The sequence below is a fragment of the Heterostelium album genome (assembly GCF_000004825.1).
Source record: "Heterostelium album PN500 unplaced genomic scaffold PPL_scaffold11, whole genome shotgun sequence".
In the NCBI taxonomy this organism is placed as follows: Eukaryota; Evosea; class Eumycetozoa; order Acytosteliales; family Acytosteliaceae; genus Heterostelium; species Heterostelium album.
The window spans coordinates 666,920-689,526 of NW_008805073.1; the positions used below are offsets into that span (position 1 = coordinate 666,920).

General features: G+C 33.2%; 7 protein-coding genes across 7 annotated transcripts; 2 read left to right on the forward strand and 5 right to left on the reverse strand.

Moving 5' to 3' along the window:
• Positions 1-202: 202 nt before the first annotated feature.
• Positions 203-7,868, reverse strand: PPL_09646 (ribonuclease H2 subunit A; the record flags this gene model as incomplete). Its single annotated transcript, XM_020580439.1, has 15 exons — positions 203-758; positions 865-991; positions 1,072-1,236; positions 1,780-1,941; positions 2,367-2,395; positions 2,510-3,481; positions 3,538-4,354; positions 4,594-4,626; positions 4,987-5,031; positions 5,414-5,644; positions 5,712-5,793; positions 6,602-6,829; positions 7,022-7,260; positions 7,502-7,586; positions 7,866-7,868. 15 exons carry the CDS (start codon positions 7,866-7,868, stop codon positions 203-205), a joined length of 3,774 nt encoding a protein of 1,257 aa, XP_020429026.1.
• Positions 7,869-8,017: 149 nt separating this feature from the next.
• PPL_09647 (uncharacterized protein) lies at positions 8,018-8,643 on the reverse strand (the record flags this gene model as incomplete). The annotated part of the gene is made up of 2 exons (XM_020580440.1): positions 8,018-8,135; positions 8,480-8,643. 2 exons carry the CDS (start codon positions 8,641-8,643, stop codon positions 8,018-8,020), a joined length of 282 nt encoding a protein of 93 aa, XP_020429027.1.
• Positions 8,644-9,040: 397 nt separating this feature from the next.
• Positions 9,041-9,430, reverse strand: PPL_09648 (uncharacterized protein; the record flags this gene model as incomplete). The annotated part of the gene is made up of 2 exons (XM_020580441.1): positions 9,041-9,051; positions 9,307-9,430. The coding sequence occupies 2 exons, from the start codon at positions 9,428-9,430 to the stop codon at positions 9,041-9,043; spliced, it is 135 nt and encodes a 44-aa protein (XP_020429028.1).
• Positions 9,431-10,031: 601 nt separating this feature from the next.
• PPL_09649 (uncharacterized protein) lies at positions 10,032-10,913 on the forward strand (the record flags this gene model as incomplete). The annotated part of the gene is made up of 2 exons (XM_020580442.1): positions 10,032-10,053; positions 10,114-10,913. 2 exons carry the CDS (start codon positions 10,032-10,034, stop codon positions 10,911-10,913), a joined length of 822 nt encoding a protein of 273 aa, XP_020429029.1.
• Positions 10,914-11,094: 181 nt separating this feature from the next.
• Positions 11,095-18,546, reverse strand: PPL_09650 (protein phosphatase 2C-related protein; the record flags this gene model as incomplete). Its single annotated transcript, XM_020580443.1, has 13 exons — positions 11,095-12,693; positions 14,475-14,917; positions 15,032-15,233; positions 15,313-15,513; positions 15,594-15,806; positions 15,876-16,023; positions 16,321-16,611; positions 16,675-16,817; positions 16,920-17,122; positions 17,223-17,427; positions 17,536-17,688; positions 17,842-18,066; positions 18,541-18,546. 13 exons carry the CDS (start codon positions 18,544-18,546, stop codon positions 11,095-11,097), a joined length of 4,032 nt encoding a protein of 1,343 aa, XP_020429030.1.
• Positions 18,547-18,634: 88 nt separating this feature from the next.
• On the forward strand, positions 18,635-19,100 carry PPL_09651 (uncharacterized protein; the record flags this gene model as incomplete). Its single annotated transcript, XM_020580444.1, has 2 exons — positions 18,635-18,742; positions 18,879-19,100. The coding sequence occupies 2 exons, from the start codon at positions 18,635-18,637 to the stop codon at positions 19,098-19,100; spliced, it is 330 nt and encodes a 109-aa protein (XP_020429031.1).
• Positions 19,101-19,167: 67 nt separating this feature from the next.
• Positions 19,168-22,084, reverse strand: pex5 (tetratricopeptide repeat protein; the record flags this gene model as incomplete). Its single annotated transcript, XM_020580445.1, has 6 exons — positions 19,168-19,436; positions 19,506-19,645; positions 19,855-21,328; positions 21,423-21,525; positions 21,594-21,887; positions 21,983-22,084. 6 exons carry the CDS (start codon positions 22,082-22,084, stop codon positions 19,168-19,170), a joined length of 2,382 nt encoding a protein of 793 aa, XP_020429032.1.
• Positions 22,085-22,607: the final 523 nt, after the last annotated feature.

Consider the following 22,607-nt stretch of genomic DNA (forward strand, 5'->3'; position numbering starts at 1 on the left):
TTTTAATTAATTAATAATAAAAAAACCACTAACAATAAAAACACACACCCCAGAGTACATTTTTTTCAAAATTGAATTCACAATAATTTAAAAAAAAAAAACAAAATAAATAAAACACGAAAAAATTATGATGATAAAAATCACCTTAATTTGATTTTTGATTTTTTTTTTTTTAAATTTTGTAAAGTGTTTGTTTGTTGTGTTAAAAATCACTTATTTCATTGTTGAGATTATTATCATCGAAATAGAGAGAACGTTTTCTTTTGCCAGAGAAATAGGGTGATTGTTGATTGACCCATTGCACGCCGTAGCAATCGCCTTGCATTGCAGTCGATGTCGTCTTCCAGCTGAATCGCACGATGTCTGGATAGCCAAATACTTTGTCACGATTGTTGCGTAGCCACGACTTGGTGGCGGGGTCACTTGGATAGCCGGAACCAATGTTTGTGTTTATCGGGGCGTTCTGTCCGCTGGCATTGCTGCCATACTTTTCGAAATCCGTTGCCTTGATGATACGATCACGAATAACCTTTGCACAGATACTGGCGGCCGACACAATAGGGTACAAACTATCGGCTTTCTTTGAAACCACTACATTCTTGATCGACGGGAATGCCACTCTTATCTTTGCCTCGTACTTTGCCGGTGGGCCGACAGTATCCACATATAAAGATTCAATATTATATCCCTTATCCAAAACCTGTTGAATTAAATTGAATGCAGATCCATGTGATATACTATCGAGTGAAACTTGTTGTCTATTTCGTAATAACGTTATACCGATTGTTAATATGAAAACTTCAGAAAACTTTAATATTAATATATTAATATCGATATTAATATCAATCAAGTTGAATAACATACTTTGAAAGCATCTTTTCCGATAGCATAGATGGTTCGTTTACATCACTTACGAAACCAAGCAACTCATAGTTACCCAAAATAGTTTTAAATAAAGTTTCTCTTTGTGCTTCCGTAAGTTTCTTTGAGTCTTAAAGTGAGGTGGATGCATTTATATGAGTAACATGATAATGTGATCAAACAAGTGTTTCTATTAGATAGGATACTCACCATCAAATCTTAGCTTTCTCATTCTTTCTAAATTACAATCCGGTACGTAACACGCAGCATATACAAGTGGGCCTAGCACAGGACCACGACCTGCTTCGTCTATACCCATCGTGACAACACCATACTCTGATTTATCGAGTTCCATATCCATATATAATGGTATATCTTCATTATCATTATAGTATTTCGTTTTTTGATCTGTCATCGTCTCAATTTACTTTATTATTGTTATCTATTATATATATGTACAAGCGAAAAATAAAAATAAGTAAATTACAAACAAATATTTATGGCGGGAAGTTGACAAAAAATAAAATTTTTTGAAATCGTTGTGGTAAAATTGCACCGTTGACTGAGAATTTCGTAATTCTATCTATGACTAAAAATGATAACGAGTATGATTGTTACAAACAAGAGGAATGAAAAAAAAAAGTAAAATGTAGGTAGAGAGAGAGAAAGAGAAAGAGAGAATGAAAAGAGGAATTAAATACAAATTAGAGGAAATATGTGGTATGTAAAAGAGTTGAATAGATTTAAGTAGTGAAAGAGAGAGAGAGATGAAGAGAGAGAGAGTGAAAGATAAAAAGAAAAAAAGAGAATGAAAAGGTAGAAAAAGAAGTGATAGAAGGTAATATGTTAGTTAGAGAGTTCGGAAGGATATTTAGGTTGAAGGGTAATAGTGTTTTATGATGTAGATGTATAACATACCTGGTGCTGTTTCGTTCTTGAAGTATTCAATGAGACTTGTGATGTCTGCAGGGAGGAATGGAATCGGTTGAAGAATAAGAAGCATTGGGTATGCAATTGGATTGTTGACGGCAGCCTTGAGAGAATCAAGATTCTTATAGCCATTCCGAAGTAATGAAGCTGCTGTGATTGACGTACAACCAGCCTTGGAGAGCACCAAAGCAAGGGACTGCTCTGTTTGCTCCTCTGAGTGACATTAAAATAGATTTTATTTTTAGATAGTTTTTATCAATTTGAATTATTTATTTCTTTTTAATAAAAAATTTCTTAATTTTAAGAAAAGTAATACTATCAATTAGTACTACTTTATGATAAATGGCTGTAGATTTGTGCATTTGTGATAATTGTTTTGTAACAAGTTATGGAATTGAGTTAGCAATAAGAATCTCCTAAGTTTCTGTTCAAAATAGAACTCTAAATATCTTAGACGTTAACACTAAATGAGTCCCCTACATTGATAGTAGATGCCCGACTTTAATAACCATACCTTCAATCTAGATAAATATATCATAAAGCCTGTACTATAGTCGGTTTCACTTGGTATTAACTAGAATGATGGTGATGTAGAAATAATGCTCTGAAAACAATATTTTAGGTCAAGAAGAGAGATGTACAAATAAAAATCTATAAGAATTTATTTATTAAATAAGAACCATTAATTTATATAGTAAATTGTTTAAGTAAATCAAACATTCTGCTATTTGCTAATTCTGGAATGGTAATAAAGTATTGATCAATAAAGTGTTTCTGTTTATAGTCAAAATCATTCTTCACAATCCAAACAAAAATATCTTTAGTAAAGTGACAAGAGTTTTGGAATTGGGTTCTGAGACCGGATTCAGCCCATTTGCTAGCGTGTTTTGAACCAATAGTAACCTGGAAAGCAGACAGAGTCTTTGAAGAAGGATTCCAGAAGAACCAATCAGCCACCTTGTAGTTAGAGGCACGAGGAATGATAAGTGAGGGCTTAGACCAATCGATTTGTGATAAATCATTTTGAGCCACGATATATTGGACTATGTCCCATGCAAAGACGACTTGTGAACAAAGGGTATATTTATAGCAGGTAACACCTTTTCTGTCATCTGCTCCTGTCACCAGTGAGGGCTGCACTTGTAAGAGGTTGTGTTCCAACAATGTATCAATAAGATATTTCTCTAGGATTCTTCCAACAGCATCTTTGGTCAACGAGATCTTATTGGAAAAGACAGATTGATAAAACTCTTGTACAACGAGATGGGTGGGTGTCATATAACGCATAATTAGAATATCTCTGACCAATGGGAAAAGAGGCAATATGAGGTCTTCCTGACTTTTGTACAATAGTTGTTTGTTGAGAAATATTGATTCGTCTGTTACAGGTACATTGTGTTGCATAAATACAATTGCTCTTCTATAATCTTTGTGAAGAATGTCGGTTGTAAGGAACTCTTTAGAAAAGTAATTGTCTTGTTGAGTGATCAGTGATTTTCGCCACGACTTATACGATGTGAGAACATTATTGAAAGTGGAGCCTTGTGTTTGTTCTTGTGATTGTGATTGTGATTGTGATTGTGATTGTGATTGTGATTGTGATTGTGATTGTGATTGTGATTGTGATTGTGATTGTGATTGTTGATCCTGTTGTTTCTTTTGTTCGTCTAATATATATTTGAGTTCAATTCTAATATTTAGATTGATTAGTAATCTACTCTAATTTTTGGATTGAACTAAACTTACGGAATAAAATTGGTGAGATCTTTGATGGTCTGTATATCACTACTTGTGAGGTTGCCGAGATCTTGTTTGTGAATTTCTACCCATTCCTTGAATTCATTGTCACAGAAACCATCAAAAAAGTAAAACACAGGCCATTCATTGTCCTTGGCAACTTTGAGATAGTAATTGTTGTTTGCAGAACCAGATACAACTACGAGATTGTTACACCAACCAATATTGTTGACAAGATAACTCTCTACTATTGAAAAGGGAGAACTTGTTCTTTGAGAGTTGGTGAGAGAGTTGTGTTGATCAAAGATAAAATATACACAGAGATCTTGAAACTTGCAATAAACTGATAATTTATCCATAAACAAGTATAACTGTTCTTCATTTATGATTGAATTGTAAGTGTCTCTAATAAATGAATCTCCTGCCAGACCAAATCCAGTTTCCAGAGCCTGTACGAAAAAAAGATAGGGATCACCAGCTGTCCAATTTGCACAGTCTTGGATGTATATGACACGATTGTTTGGTGCTTCAACTCGGAGTTTGACAACTATTTGATAAATGGAATGTGATTTACCTACTCCCTGTGGTCCTTGAATGTAAACTCCTCTTGAGTTGCGATAATTTGATTTGATGAACGTGTGTAATTTGTTTGTAATATCTCTGTTCACCAACTTTAGAGTGTTATCGGTAAACTCAAACCTTTTACGAGATGATATCAGTGCACTGAGAGGATCACGTGGTAGAGATACAATAGGACCATCAAACTTGGACTTTTTCATAGATTCCATGACTTTCTCAATCTCAGACCCTAAACGTTTCCTTTCAACTTAAGAAAAAAAAAGGAATATTAGCTAACCAGAGTGTTCTTTTTGTATGATGATGATGATGATGATGATGATGATGATGATGATGATGATGATGATGATGATGATGATGATGATGATTTAGTTTAAATTTTTCATGAAATACCTTATGATTCACAATGTATGTGTGATATTGTAAAGGATAAAGTGTTGTAGGTGATTGGTGTGCTTTCAGATGTGGATTTAATCAAGCACAATATACAACCAAAAGATATGAGATTACAAAGTGTAACAACTAAAAGAGAAAGTAGATAAATAAGTGTTTGTTGTAATTACGAATTTTGAAATAACAATAGGTGAATGATGTTGTGGGATGTGACAATGATGTAAAAAAAGAGGCGAGACTATGCATAATAATGATGATGATGATTGACAAACAAATAGTGATAATAATAATAGTATATACAATTGCAATTGTACATGGAAAATTTCAAGTTAGATTTAAGGCATGTCAAGAGAGTGAGAGACTTTATATGGATGTGTAATTATTAAATAATGTGTATCAGTGTAGCATCTTGCTATTTATGTATGGTGTTGTATAGCTTTAAAATATGTATTTGTTTATAAGTGTTTGTTGGTGTAGATGTATACATACCTTGTGCTGTTGGATGTGCATTCTCGGCATCCGTGAGAGCATCAGCTGGGCCGTATGAATATGTGGAGGGAAGAGTGAAGTAAAGGCAGAAGAAGAAAGTAAATATTTGTAAGAATATGTAGTGGATAAGCGTGAGAGGGTGTGTATGAATAGGTTGTAAGAAACGATTGAAGTAATATCATTGGTAGAGAGTAATGAGAGGTGTGAGAGTTGTGAACAAGGAGAGGGAGAAGAAAAAGAGAGAGGTGTAAAGACAAGAACATGAGAAATAGCGGTAATGTAGGAGCGGTGTGAGAGGAGAGAAGAAAGAGAAGGAGAAGAAGAAAGTGTAAATATAATACAAGACAAGATAAGAAGAGAGTAAAGTAATAGGTTAGTAAGCCGTTCTTAAGATAGTTTGATTGTGATAATGCGATTTGTAGATTACCTTTATTTTTGTCTTTAATTCGTTCTTGAAGATCGGTCCACAAAATTTTGCCAAATCGTTTGTCACTGCAATAGTCTGCGAAGTCGTCCTTGTCCTTGGCAATGTACAGGAGTTGTTGTCCTGTTCTAATCTCATATTCTGATGTATTGGCAGTCTTTTCATTGGGAGATGGAGTATATGCTTTATTGAAAGCTATCCACTCGATGGAATGCTTGGTTGACCATGCGGTGACTACGTAAAGTAAATAGGTTAGTCATTGTATGCAAATGCATTATAATGATGTTCATGCTGATATTACCTTTAACTTGGTCAAAAGGCTTTGAATCGTTGGTTGAAGTAGTGGTAGAGGAAGATGCTTCATTGCCAGACATGGTTTCACACTAAAGAAATATTGATTGATGTGATGAATAATAGAATAATGAGAAATAGAAAATGTTGAAGAAATGAATAAAGAGATAGTATGTAATTGAAAGAACAAAGAATTGTTACTTGTTGTAGAAGAGTTGTTGTTGAGGAGAGCTTATATACGTTTGTGTGTTTTGTGAAGTACAAAACAAAACTATCTCTTGCTTGTATTTACATTAACCCCACTAATTTTTAATTTTAACTTTTTTTTTAAAATTAATGTCAATTTTCATTTGAAATTTAAATTTAAATTATTAAACTATGAATTTTAAACATATTATAACTATTTTATTACTTTTTGTATTAGTATCATGAGGTATCTTGGAATGATAATTTATTGGTTGTATCAATATATTCTTCTCCAATTTATACGAGAAGAATATGTAATAAACGGTTGTAAGTCTTTCAATTTGGATAATATAGTGATAAAAAATGATACTAATTGGATAGTATGTTTATTGTCTGATTGGTTGTTATAGGAAGGGCTGCGAGAGTCATTCTCTGAATTAGGTGTACAATTGGAATTTTATAAAGTGATCCTGGTTGGATAGAAAATTTATTGTTGTTGTAAAATGAGCTGCGAGAAGTGAGTTATTTAGCTGAGTGGGAGCTGCGAGGGCAATGGTGCTGGCAACTCAATCAACAACGCATACTGGGTGACCTGAAACAGCTGGTTGGGTTTGATCAAACTATAGATCGCAGGAAAGTTGTCAAAGTTAGGGAGTAGATATTTTTAAAATTAATGTCAATTTTCATTTGGAATCAGACAATGGACCTACTTACCTGTGTGACATTTGGGTATAAAATTGGTCTTACGTGATCAAGTTCGGATTTACACCAAGGTGACATATACCTGCGGGTAGTGCCAACGTTCTTCAGAAACTCTTTGTAGATCCTCGGATCAGGCGATGAAACAATGATCGTTTTAGCTGCGACATTTGTCTCCTCTTTGCTGTCTACCAAAAAGAAAGTTGATCTGAGACCAAGGAGAGTGATAAAATCACTCTTGGGCTTCAATTGATTGGCATTCCGTAGGCATCCCAGGCGTTCATTTGAAGGAGATCACTGTCGGATATACCAAACAGCACTAAGAAGGTATCGTTCATTGGTGTCAAGAAATCAAAGGTGACATTCGATGGTGATTGGCTGCACGATTGGTGGAGAAGAACGTTGATGTCTTGTCTTCCAGTGAAATCAAAGTACTTGTGGTTGTTGTAGAGTGACAACTGGAATGCCACCAACGTAAGTGTAGAGATAGTATGAATCGGCAATCTGGGCGTGAATCGAGTGAACAACCATAGTTTCCTTGACCCGTGAGATGAGAGCCATAATGTAGAAGAGGAAACAGGACTTACCAGTTCCTGGATTGCCAGTGATAACGAATGCATTCTTAGAGGCTGTGGTTGGGGTTGAAGTTGAATTAACTTCATATTGATCAAATTCTGCATAGATTTGATCTTTCAGCTCAACATAGCAATCTCTCACGTAGATAGATGATCTCTTGACACTATTCCCCATGAAGTGCACGCCCACTGGAGGGAAAGGATATTGACTGCGGGATCAATCGAGGCACTGTGCAACGTCCTCCAAAACTCTAGCTCTGAAGCAACTGTATTGACAATTAAGAAGTGGAATAAGTTTGTCAGTATCATTAAGGTTGTTGGTTTGTGTAGATGTACATACCTTCTGGTGTTGGTGTTTGAGGAGCTGTTGAGTATGAAGTATGATGAGAAGAAGAGGTGTAAAGAACATGAGAAATAGCGGTAAGCTATAGTATAAATTATATTATAGATATATAAAAATTTTTATATACTTATTATTGATAGGTGTAGTAGTGTGTGTGCATGCTAATTGTGGACTCCAATATAACCACTCTTCCAGTAGATCAAGACATTATAAGAAAGATCACAAGCAACCCTGCCAACAATCTTGTGATTACTGTTCCAACACGGCAACCAAAGTATCAGTTTGTAGACATCGCAGCTGTACCAGTGGAAAGAAATATAGTGAATCAAATTTGTCAAAACATGAGAAAAGAAAAAAATACCATTCTAATTGTGGTATTTCATCTGGATGCTTACCATGTATTGAGTTAGAGGAAATGCGAAACGCAAGAGATGATATTCCAATTGCAAAGCTGGCACAATTGAAAGATGAGTTACTGATTCCAGATGGCTGGTGGTCTCATCTGCGCCAAACCTAATGAATGATCCAAGCATTACCAATGCGGTTGCTACCACTACTTACGATCACTGCTGCTACTACCACTGCCTCTGTTACTACAACTGATTGATCATTGTAAAAATTTGGTGAGCACCTTTTTTTTTTTATATGTAAAAATTAAAATTTGAAAAATTAATGTGTGGTTAATATGAGGATGCTAATTTTACGATTAATTCGGTTAATTGAAAATGAAGAAATGAAGGAGTAATAAAGAAAAATAAAATTTTTATTTTTTTTTTTTTTAGTATTTTTAATATTTTCTTCAGTTTGACCTGTAGCAATCCTAACCAAAGCACTGAGAACCAAAAAATTAAATTCAAATATTAAACTGGCTACTCATAGATTTTAATAATTTAAAATGAATTTAAATTGAAGGTAAAATCATAGAATGATATAAACTTAGTCAGAATCATTTTTTGTAATATATCAACAACATGCTTTTCATTTTCAATAGAAGAATAATCAACTTCCAATTCTTTATCTTTATCACTGTCACCTCGATACATCACTGTATAATTCAATAACATTTCCCCACGCATACTATCGAGGAAAACTATTTCATTTTTATTTATACCCCTATCATAATGTTTAGCGATTAACATATTTTTACAAGTATAAGATAATAAATTTTTTAAATTCATTTAAATTCCTTTCCTTCAACAAATTGTTTTTGAACATTGATATATATGTTTACGAATTTAATATATTTTTGTCATAACGATTAGATTTTTAATCAAATAATTTCTCTTTAATTAATTCTTGTTTGTAACAGAGCTGGAAAACATAATAATCTGCATTATGTTTTCCAGATAATAATTAAATTAAATCTGTTTTTCTAAATTAAGCTATTAATTACTCAGTTGTCAAGCTTCTCAATATTCTAGTACAATCAATACTTTGAGTTTAACGAGACGTAGAAGATTCATTCAATTTATCAAGCAACAAAGATAACAAATAAAATTAATAAATATACTATAATAATTTCAGAAACTTAAATACTTAATTACCACCTATTAATAATATAATAAAAATGCAGCAACCAACTGAACCCATAACCGATACCACAACAACCACAACCACAACAACTGTTTACTATCCGGTTGACCTGGGGTAATGGCAGAGGAGATCGGTATCTTCGAAGCGGCCAAAGTTGATTGGAACAGATCGGATCAGATCGGATGGAAGTGGATCTGGATGCGTGTTGATAGGAGTTATATCTGGGAATAGAGTGGAAGTTGATTGGATTGAATCGTTATTGTTGTTACTCTCAAGGTCACTCATGCTGAGGTCACCTGCCCTAGTTGTTGGATCTGTAGGAGCTGTTGAACTAGTTGTTGTGGTTGTGGTTGTTGTTGTTGTATCTGATGACTGATCAGTTGGATCTACCATTTTCTTATTTGATAGTTCGTTCGCGATGGTTGGATTTGTATCATTAGTTGTTGTGGTTGTGGTTGTTGTAGTTGTTTCGGTATCTATTTCTTTGCAACCGGGCTTGTCATCTGTTGATTGGTGGATATTTGACCGACCTCATAATTGAAGTTCTGTATTAGTTTATCATAACCGTATTATAAATTAAATCCATTCAATAAAAATAAACATTATTATTAAATTCCAAATAACTTGTATTCAATAACTATCAATTTATCTTAACATATCTTTACACCTGTACTAAGTAATATCATAATAGATAACAATATTATTATTATTTAGTCGCCAAACTTTAAACATATAAAATAAATAATTAAAAAAAATAAGTTCCAGTCTATAAATTTGTTATCAGATATGAGAGGTTGGATGTAAAAAAGATAAATCCAAACTTTCCAAGTATTCATAAAAACCATCCAAATTTCAAAAAAAAAAAAATGGTAAAATTTTTAAAAAATCAGATTTTTTAAGATTTTCTAGATAATTTTTTATTTATTTATAAATAAGCAACATTAAAAAAACGAATCAGTTATTTGTAAAATTTCATTTTAATTTAATTAACAGCATGTATGAAATAGAAGATGTCAGTAAGTATATTGTTATTATTAGTAAATGCAAAAACAAACAACAACTAATATAATATTAAGTTGAAAGAAGTATACTCTATAAATATACATTTACAGTGCCATCACAACAACAGATTCATTCACTGAAAGTAGGCAATCTAGTGAAACTCATCTTTAGAGAATATGAAGATGATGAATTCGATAATCAATCGGTTATTCAAGTAGATACGAGAAAAGGAGGATCGCCTTTGCCATCGCCAACCAGCGGAACCACCTCCACCAGTGGCAGCGTTAGCAATAACACATCGCCAAGCATAAAGAATGGAATCGATAATGTAGGTGGCTCGACATCACCAGCAGCCGCAACAGCAGCGCCAGTCACACCACAGGAAACTCAATATCATGCCGAGAGAATGTGGGTAAAGATAACGTCGGTCGATGACCAACATCAACACTTTGAGGGAACACTCGACAATCAACCATTCTCGTTGAAATCCATCATGTCAGGCGACCCAGTGGTGTTTCGTGCCAATCAGATCCTGATGATCTACGGCCAAACCAATCAGATAAGCTATCTCTCGGACGAACAGAGAATACTGACATCGCAGTTCTGTCTTATATCTCGTATGGCGCTCGACCAGAAAAACGGTGTTGGCTACATCTTTAGAGAGGATCCAAGCAAGGCTATCGCCAACGACAGTGGCTGGCGAATCTTCCAGGGCGACGAAAGCGATGAATACATGGAAAACAAATCAAACTATCAAACGACAACGATTGCCGCCGTCTTGAACCAAGACGATACATTCCTTCATCTCTTACAATACCCAGTTGATACTTGTTTCGAAAAAGATTCCAATGGTGTTTGGAAAGAAATTGTATAATTAAATTAAAATTGCAAATAAAAACAACAATACCTCAAAAAAAAAACATAGATGTAGTGTTAATTCATTAGTTAAAAACAAATAACTAATAGTTTTTTAGTTTTCTAGTTTTTTTTTATATATAAATATATTTTTTTTATATTTTTTTTTTTTTATTATATTAAAACATAAAGACTTTTTTTTAAAGGGATTCATCATCGCCCATAAAATCTTCATCGAGTAAAAGAACATCAGACTTTAGAGGTTGAATTGGGCCTTTGGCGACGACACCAACGATGACGGTGATGTCATCCAATTTTCCTCCACTGTAAATATATCCGTTGAGACCAGCGTTTTTGGCGAACGGTGTGAAAATGGTTGTTGAGTTTCCGACTTCATATGCGCGTTTGGCGATCATTCTAGCGATCATTTGTGGTTCGCTACGATGTTTACAGGTGATACGACAGATTTCGTCGTCGAAAAGGTTGTCAAAGACACCGTCGGTACCGAGCACGATGATGTCACCCTCCTCCACTTCGAATGCCGAGGTGATCGAGTGGATTGGACGGTCGATCGATTGAGTACCCAATTGGAACGGCATGTTGAAAGCGTGTTGTTGTTCACGGGTTCTAAAGTGGACTTCGTTGCGACGAATCACCAGGAAGCCACTGTCACCGAGGTTTGCCGAGAGCAACTGTGAGTTTTCGTTGAGCACGACGATGCAGCAGGTGCTGCTACCCTTGATGTCTTGCGAGTAGTTGTAACCCTTCTCCATGATGTCCACTGGGTGACGACTCTCGTTGTCGTTGGTGGCAAGCTTGGAACCCTCCATCAGGGTGTTGGAGTAGAGACTTGGGTCGATACCGACGTCACCCCAGCCACCGACACCGTCGGCAACACCGAGGACACGTCTGTCGTTGCTAATAAAGTGAGCGTCTTCACCACCCTTGTGTCTCTTGTTTGGATGTGGAATGACGCAGATGCCAGAGTGGAAATGTAAATCAGCGTTGTTGATTTTGTTTTCATCGTCGTCAGCGTTGTTGTTTGTGAGTTCGGCAGCGGATTCGCTGGAGTGATTCGAGGTTGGGTGTTGGATGGCTGCGGCCATCAGTATTTGCTTTGCATTCTCAGAGCTGGCGTCGTCAACAGCTGTCTCGTGGAACTGGTCGAGAACGTCGGCAGCAGTCTCTTCGCTCTGGATGTCAACCTGGCGCACATCTTCGATGGCGACGGCCAACGACTCTTGCTGATCGTCCTCGGTTGTGTTGAGTGTTGCTTGGTCTCCCATTGAATCAGAGGTGCTATTTAAAGACTCTGAACTGGCAGAGGTATTATTATTGTTGAAAAGTCCCTTTAGGATGTTGTTTGATGAGGATGTAGTGGTTTCGGTAGCGGTGGTGGATGGCTCAACGTCTGGTGCGACGGTTGGTAAATTGGTCGAATTGGAGGAAAGTAAAAATGTTGGTGATAATAAAACTCCAAGTGTTTTCAATTTGGTTTTGTCGTTAGTACTATTGCTATTATTCTGTTGTCTCTCGTATTTATTTTGGTTGGTTCTATAATAATAGTTGTTATTCTGTTGTTGTTGGTGTTGTTGTTGTTGGTGTTGTTGATGGTATCTCGATGAAAAAGATGAAGAGAAAAATCTGTGACCCTTGAAATGTTGGTGTTGATGTCTATATGTATTATTGAAAATATTGCTGTTGTTGCTGTAGCTGTTGTTGCTAGCTGTGTATGTAGTGTTACTATTTCTAATGGTACTGGCAGTGTTACTAGAGCATTTCTGTCTGCATTGCTGTAGCTTGTGATAGTTGGAGAGCTTGAGAGAATTGAGGACGGCGATGTTGTGTTGGTGGATATGAGAAGACTTTACTTCTTTGAAGACAGAGTGAATGAGTTTGAATTGTTTATTCATTGATGAACGAATGATGATCGACTCGCAACAATTACACTGGACAACTGATTCACACACTCGATTTATAAAATTTTAAATTCGAATCAAAAAAAAAAAAAAAAATAAGAAATAAAAAAAAGGTAACTTGATTTAGCGTTTCTTTTTTTATTTTCGATCGTGTATTCGAGTTGGTTTTTTTTTTTTTTGTTTTGACTGATTAGCTTTAGCAATGAAATTTTAAATTATAGATCTTTTGAGATTGTTTTTTTTTTTTTCGAAAATAAATAGTTATTTATATGATAGAGATATAGATAATAATTTAAATATCAAAAAAAAAAGTTAGAGATATATAATTTGATTGAAGCGGTGTTTAAAATTTTAAAATTGCGAATGATGTTAATAAAAGAGTGAGTGATGTTTTTGTGGGATGTTGTAGCTGAACGAGTGATGGAAAAAAAATAACAAAAATAATTTTACAAAATCAAAAAAATTCCTTGGAGTACTTTTTTTGGATTGGGGCGATTTTTTTAATTTTGCAAAATTGTTTTTTTTAACAAAAAAAAAGCGAATGACAATGCTGTGAGTTGTAGTTGGATTGGTATGATGATGAAAGTGGTTGTGTGCTGATTTTTAGTGGTTGACCTATATATCGCTCAGAAGTCTTCTCTCACAATTAATATTAATATTAATTATATTTTCTTTGTTATAACAAACTAGTCTAGTTTATCAAATAATAATATTATTTTGGTTCTTTCTCAACTTTAATGAAATATTTCGATGATAAAATAAATATTTCTAATAAATTATAGATGACACGTTGCGTAAAAATAATATTTATAATTTAGTGATACTGATATGCACACTGCTAATAATATATAAAAGTAATATTATAAAATGTAATGGTATTTATATTTAATGTAATGTTTGTAAATATTGAATTTATAAAAAAAATATTAGGCTTTTCTTTTGAAGATCTAAAAGACTAATTTAAATATATATAAATATATGTTATAAATAATAATAAGATGAAAGAAAGAATGATTGAATTATGAAAGAAAAATAAAACTAATTTACTTTGAATTTTTAAGTCGTTGGGATTGATTGTGTTGTTTTTATTTTGTGTTTTTTTTTCAGAGTAGTAGTAGTGATGTAGATATAACACAGCAGTAGTACAGCAACAAAAGATAAAAAAAATGAAAACAAATAAGTGATAAAAAAAAACAAATAGAAAAAGTTCAAATTTAAGTGTTTATAAAGAGGCGGGTGCAATATAAAATTTCAAAATTAATTAAATTTATTCCCCAACGAATCAAACAACCGGTTAATTGCAAACATATTTTACAAACGTATTTTTTTGAATTTATTTAATTTAATTTTTTATGATTGATTTTTATTTTTATTTTTTGTTTTTTTCTTGCAAAGTTCGGATCTGGTTTTTTGGGCAAAACTTTTGCCAAATTAAATCAAAAAAAAAAAATCTCAAAAAAAAACAAAAATAAAAATTCCTTTTAGCGAAAGTAAGATGTTGGTCACAAATGCAATATTTTTTGCATCATTTTTTTTTTTTTGATTAAATTGATGTATTGTTTTTTTTTGCAGTACTTTTTAATAGTATTTTATTGTTGATTCTGTCTGCCTATGATGGAAATTAGTTCATCCAAATCTTTTCGTAGTCGACTCCTTGATACTCTATCTATACTGTTACTATCGATAGCATCAAAGAATTGTTGCGCATCTTTTTTCATACATTCAATACTGTCTGCGCAAATACGCTGCTGGTTGATAAATGATGATTTCGGTGACATCAAATCCATTTGTGATTTTACATTTCCATTATTCTTATTATTATTGTAATAGAAATTCTTTTGGTTGTTGTTGTTGTTGTTATTATTCATTTGTTGTTGTTTTTGATTTTGATTTCCGTTGTAATTATCAGGTGTTATTATAAATTTACTAAGATCTTTCTCGAAACTATTGATATATCGATTTAGACATTCTTGGTGGAGGTTGTTAAGATCGTCGTCCGGTAATGGTATCGTTGGAATTGGGAATATCTTTCTGTCGGTCAGCCTTAGTTCCGACGGTACAGGTGATGGTAGTGATCTCATCATGAAATGTTTTGAATATGCGTCTAATGTACTATTAATAGATAAAGATTATTGATGTGTTAATAATAAACAATATATCAAAGTCTTTATTTCAATCTAAAAGAAGAAGAAGAAGAAGAAGAAGAACAACAACTTACATTGTAGTAAATGATAAAATAATGAATTGTTAACGAGAGGTGCTTGTTTAGAGAATATTCTTTGTAGTGACGACACTGTAGGTTCTATAGAGTGCTTATCAAGTTGCTCGTATAGACCTGCTTTTAACAGTGACAACAATAGGTAGTTAAGTTCTATTGCATTAAAGATAATATCACCCATATTTGATATTGAGAATATTAACTATATATAATTTCGATATTAGTATATTGATTATTAAGGTTAGGCTATTCGAAATTAACAGTGTTTTGTATATACATACATTAGGTAGTTGTGATGGTAGAATAGATGTTGCCAATGAGCTTAGTTTCGAAAGTAACAATGATTCGATAGTATTCGGTTTGTTGTTTGGTTTGGTGAGTGATAATGAGTTAAGTTGATTCATGTACTCTGTGATGATTTGTGTCTTTACATGTAAAGGATATTTAAAATGAATTGAATCTAAAAGTAACAGTATGTTTTCCTATATATATAATATAATATTTAATGTTAGAATGATTCATTTAATAGTTAGATAATGGAGTATAGTATAATAATAGTTACCAGACAATCAAAAGATTGTGATTCGAGATTCTGTGAAATTAGTTTTAGTAACTGAGGTATCAGTTTATCTTCGACCAGACTCTTGACCGTCGTTGAAAGAGATACATCGTTGGATTTCTCAAATGATTCAAAGAAGAGCATCGGTAGAATAGGTCGAATCAAATAGTTATTCTTTTCTAGATATTCATTCACCAATTTATTATACAACATATCCTGAGTAGATTTAATATCAATAATAAAGGTTAGTTAAGTTTTAGTTATATAGTTAGAGTTAATACAAACTTGATAAGAAGTATTTGATAGATATATTGATAGTATAATATTATAGCAATCTAATATATCTTCGATATTCTCAAGATATTTAGTTGCTAATGACTTGAGTTGCTCTATTATGTATTGACATGTCCAATCGATCATGGATGTGTAGTTGCTGAAGTGTATGATAATGTTTCGCCAGAGAAGTGCCACCGATTTCTTTACGACCGGGTGATTCGACTGTATGATGAAGTTTGAGAGGTGAATGAAGAGTTGTGTTGTGAGAAGCTCTGGATGTGTTGCAATAAAGTTGAGTTGTGCCACCAGAATGTCATGTTTGTAGTGACTGTTCTTTATCTCAGGCATACAGAACGACAGTATATCAAAGCTAACCAACAGCAGATTCATATTGGTCGATAGTGATAGGTTATTAGAGTATTTCAATCCACCGTTGAACAACATCAATAATAACTTTAGTTTACCAAATAAAAGTGGTGACGATGATGATGATGACGTTGTTGTCGTTGTTGTTGTTGTTGAATTTGATAATGAAATGATTTGATTCTTTGATGCTACAGAAATGGGTTGATCCTGATAGAGTTTATCAATCCATGGAAACATATGATTTATCACAGATTCACCATGACTTTGCATCAGCAACTGAAAAGCTTCTTCATAGTTTGGCATTAGCTTCTTTACATTCTCAACATCGTCTGGTTTCAACTGAGATAGCGGTGGTAAGTGACTGAATACAAATGAAGATCTATGAGTAAGTATAATTCATCTATGTTTAATAATTCAATTAGTTATGTTTGTTGATACATACTGAAGGGTTTTAACTAAAAACTGTACATAGACACCAAGAGATAGAAAATTAATTGAAAATATCTTATAGAATGTAGTTTGACATTTAAGATTGAACGCTGCAAGTTTGAGGAATTTCAATTTATCTTGTTGATTACTTTGTTCCTAAGATACACATTAACAATATTAGTTAGTTAGTTAGTTATGAATCTATCAAAAAATCAACAATATCATCATTATCTCATCATCATCATCATCACTTCATACCTTTGATAATACCAATAATATAAATTCATTTAGATTATGTTGTGCATAGGTCGATATCTTTTCAAAGAGTGATCGATATTCGATATGCTCGATGATTATCCTATGGTTATTCAAGTAGGTCTCTGCAGTCTTGTAAAGATTCATCAACAATGGTTTGTTTGTTTCAATACCAATTTCAAATAACTTGAATAACTCTGAACAATCTATATATAAATACATGTAGTTGTAGTATGTTAGTTGTTTGTTTGTTTGTTTTCTATACTTCAAGTAGTATTGTATAGTATAGTATAGTATATTACTTACAATAAGTTAAATCATCAATAGATGTTGTATTCTCATTGAAATAATCTTTGTTTTCAAAGATTGAGCGGAGTGTCGCTATGATTTGTTCTATCTTCTTGAAGAGTTTCTCCATGATTTTCGATGGTGAATCTAGATTGTCGTTGGTGGTGTTGTAGAGCTGATTGGTGAGCATGCTCGTTGCCAAATCTCTGTAGGTGTTCATGTGCTTCAGTAGGTAGATAGAGCTGCTCAGCAGCGGTTTGACGTGTCCAGAGTTAACGGGACAGAACTGGCTGAATCCAACGAGCAGACCACTCAGTAGATCTATATATACATCTTGAGTCATCAACACCAGCGTCAGATCATTCGAACTACATCCACTCTCTATCAATCGCGAAACACGACCGCCAAACGACTCTATCGAGGCAGCGGCATTATCCAACAGCAGATTCCTAAACTTTAGATATTCCTCTAGTGAATCCAAACACTTTAGATATTGAATCGATAGTTTCCATGCTAGAAATGATGTTTCATTCGTCGATTCAATGATATATTTCTAGAGATTTTAAACGATAATTGTTGTGCATTAGTAGTAGTAGATATGACAATGAAATAAATAGTAAAACAAATAATTACATACAGTTATAATATTGTAAAGCAATGGTTTTAGAGATACACAATCCAAGTTTTTAGCTATGTTGATCGCTTTATCGAAATAGGTATATGAGTCAGATGAATCAGACTTCAAACGTTGTAGATGACCTAATATTTGACCGAGTCTATCTAGCTTTTGTTGTGGAGTGATCTGCACCTGTTGTTGTTGTGTTGACTGTGTATGCATTTCACTCTCTTCTGCTTCTACTGTCTCTTAAATTAATTGTTTTTGTGTGTGTTTTTTGAACAACATGTTTCAAAATCTGATAAATAAATTTTATTTTTTACAACAATTTCTAAGAATTATTTAAAATCTATCTTCAAAAATTTTTTTTTTTGTACAATTGGTCAACATTATCCATTATTAGTTATCAGCTTAATCAAATTAATAATTTTAATCAAAACAAACAAATAAATAAAGATAAAAATAAAAACTATAAGTTGAAAAAGTGGATTGATTGTGAGGTTTGTTATATTTTTCAAGATGAATTAGTTTGTTTAGGAAGTATTCTAAACAAGTGGAAACCAATTAGATTCATCTAAGTCTTCATCGGGGAAATAATAATATTATTGATGAAAAAATTTGGAATAGAAATGAAAACAGTATACAATTGATGGGACAGCGAAAGTATAGTGGTTCTATTACTATTAATCACTTATACTATTTCAATTTCAAATCAAATACTACCATGTTTTTTCATGGAATTTTAAATGAATTTGTTTTTTTTTTTTGTTCATGATCAGTTTCAATAAGATCTTAAACAATAAACTATAGTGCAATGTTAACAAAGATAATATCACCAATATTGACAATTAGATTCTTTTCAAGACCAACATGTTCATTGTGTATCGATGCTAAAGAGATATTGTATCCACTTGTTGATGAAGTAATTATCACCAAACTGTTAGTTAGTTAGATAGTTAGATACAATTATTAATAATTGTGATCTACAAAAACATTACCACACATTACATTTCATATCAATAATCTAGGTAGTGTATAACTTGAAACAAGAAAAAAAGAACTTTGATAGTTCTTTGATCAAAGTCGAGGAGATAGACATTGACCAACCACAAAACAAAGAGTATTACGACCTTTATAAAAACGATGTTCCTGTGTGTATGGTCGATAAGAAATTGATATTCAAACATCGTCTTTTAGATGAAGATAAATTCATTTTCGATATAGATAATCTATTTAAACAGAAACAAAATCAACAACAAACAAACAAACAAAATAAATAAAAACAATTTGTATATTTAACTTTCTAAGCTAATTTATATGTATTTATATATATATATCGTTTTATTATTATTTACAAATTTTATGAAATGTCTTCTTTGCACTTGATTGTAATACAGTTTCTACATCTTTTTCCATTGTAAGTAGATTCAATTTGTGTCGAAGTTGACGAAGTTCATCTTTATTCTGTGGTGTTAATTGACTTATTTCATTCTCTGTCGTACCTATACAATTATCTATCAGCTGTAGTCTTAAATTCGATACTGTATTCAAACGATCCCATACATCTTGACATTCATTAAAACTCTTTATCTTATTAATTTCATACAAAAAGTAATCTATATAAACGAAATTAATTAATAATCAATAACCAAATCAATAGCTATTACATCATATGTAATACCAACCATTTGCTTTTCTAGAATAAACAAGGTAATCTTTCAGATCTACGTAATCGCATCTGAACTTGGTATTTGGTGGATTTAAAGGTAACACATTCGGTGACCATGATGCAGACATTGTTGAAGGATTAAATGACATCTTCTCTCTATCTTTATATATATTTATAATATCTTATTAATGTTTAAATCTATACCAAATATTACAAACTATAGTTATCTTTAAAATATTATTAAAAGATGTTTTAAAACTTTTAAAAAACTAAAAATTATTAAAATAAGGAAAAACTTTATATTAAAAAAACAAAAAAACATATAGGTTTACAGATATATATTAAATTAACATTCAATTTATTACATGAATTTGAAATCATTTACAAAATCATTGACATCTCTTCTCTCTGCTTTTGTTACGAGATCATCTCTTGACATCAACCTGAATACCATCTTTAGATTATCCCAAATGTGTACTGCCTCTGGATGTATCGCCAGAGCACCCAAAAACGTTTGTGCGGCCTCTCCATACATGTTCAATGCGAGATAACTGATTCCAAGATTGGATCTGGCACGCACATAACTTGGTTTCTGTTCGAGCGCTTGGAAATAGGCGCCGAGTGCTTCTTGACTACGATTGCTGTTGGCCAGGGTGGCACCGAGTTTGTTCCACAGCTGGTAGTCGGTAGAGTTGTTTTGAAGTGCCGCCTTGAAACAGTCGACTGCCTTCTCGTACTCGTATGACATGTTGTAGAGAAGACCGAGTGCGGTTTGCACCTCGGGATCCGGTTCGTTTGGACGCTGACGTGCCGCCTCCAAGAACCACTCTGACGTGTGACGATGACGCTTCCAAGTGTCTTGGAAGGTGGACAACTCCTCTTCCTCTTTGCCGATCGCAGAGAAATTGATGTGACTGTAGGCGGGATTGCCGACGAGCCACTCCTCGAGAGTTTCGAGTGCGCGCTCCTTCTGGTAGTCGTTGGTGTAGCTCACCGAGAGTGCCATTCTCGCTTTCAGGTTGGTTGGATCGAGGTCGATTGCCTTCAGCAGACAAGAGATTGCCTGTTGATCCTTATCGTTCTCGGCATGAGCGATTCCCAGATACATCCAGGCTTCCGAGTTCTCTGGATTTCTCATGACTTCGCTCTCCAACGTGATAATGGCATCGGTGATCAATCCCTGATTGAACAGATCCATTCCAGCCTCGAAAGTGTCCTCTGGTCGCGATTCGTTGATGGTGAATTGATACATTCTAAGACGCTCGTCAGACACTGTGTCTGTGAATCCCGAGTAGTCATTCACCCATGAATCACCAATGTCTTCCAGGTGCGGTTCCGAAGTATGTTGCTGCTGTTCATTGTTGTGTACCAATGTGTTTCCAACGATTTGTGCATCTCCACTGTGTAGTTGATTCATCAACTTCATAAAGTTTGATCGTTTCAGTTTGGGATCGTTGATTCTGGTGATCGATTCCGTAATCTCTGTGAGTGATTTCCTTGCTGTTTCGTCCCATGCCGCGTCAACCGAACGATCCTCGCCATTGATCCAAGCATCTTCAAATGGATCATCTTCACCAGTGATCTTATCCCATTCATCGTCGTAAACATCTTCCTCAATAGCATTCTCATAGGCTTCATCGTAATCTTGTTCCACTTCGTCATAGTCTGGATACTCTTGTTTGTATTGATGTTCCTCTCCAAACTGTTGTGGTGGATTAAACATACCATTGTTCACAGTGGATCCCCAATGTTCTTCCAAATCATCGAAATTATCTTCTTCAATATGAAGAGCATCAATTAATCTATGTAGCTGGTCACTTTCATATCCTGGATCCTTAACTATTGTTTACAAAAGTAAAGTAATCGAATATTAGTTATCTAAACATTTGTTTGTCACAATTATATATATATATATATTGAATAGTTAACATACCTTCATTCAATTGTCTAAATAATACTTCACTTCTACTTTTAATTATATTTTTCTCAAGCTTTGATAAACCTAAATCACCAAGATTAATTGATGGTAATAAATGCTATTTGTAACGATAGTAAGTATATAAAATATATTGTTATTAATATGATAGATAGATATATAACATACATGTGACTGTGAAGATGAAATGAAATCTTTAAAGAAATGTTGTAGTTCACTGTGTTTCTCTTTTGGTATTGAGCTTTGGTGTTCACCAATACCATGCATAAACAACTCTTCGTCACCGTGATACATCATGTGTTGTGGGTGGTCTCTCATCATATTTCTATTGAGCATGGCATCGAGATCGTCATGATGCAAATGATCACCACCTGCATTGAAATACTCATCGAACTGACTCTCATCGAATTCCTCACCATGTTGTTGATAGAATCTTTCTCTACCATCTCTTTCCCATTGATCCTATTATTAATAATCAAATATATACATAAATATTAACATGTTAATAAACAACAATAATAACATTTAGAGATATTCAATTAATCTCCACAACATACATGATATAATCCTGTATTTTTTGATGTAAATTGTTGTACAAAACCTCCTAAAGCATTAGGTTCAGCGCATTCAGGTTCAACCAAATCTCTAAGTAATGACATTCTTTTGCTTTGATTCTGTTTTCTTATATTTACTACTTTTATATTTATATCTTATATCTTATATTACTTTAGTATTAAATGTATGAATTTTATATATCTATATACTTTATCTTAATATATAATTTATCGAAAATCTGAGTAAAACAAAATTAATATGAATAATAAAAAAAATAAAAACATTGTTTTTTGAATTTTCAAAATTAATGAATCAGCATTGGCAGTACAATAAAAATTGTTTTTTTTTAATCTTCTTTGTTTAATTTAAATTGATATTTATTTATTTTTCGTGTTGTTCTATTTACATTTAGGTCGAGCAAGAACTATACTTTTTATTGTGTCATTCGGTACTTTTTATAAACAACATAATTATTTGTTTAAATTTTAGTGAAGGAATGTCAATCTTTAAAAAAAAAAGTTAATTAACCATACAAATTGCAATGCACAAAAGATTGATAATCACGATATGTTAGATAGAACTAACAACAATTGAATAAAATGCTTAAAAAAGGTCAACCACCACGAA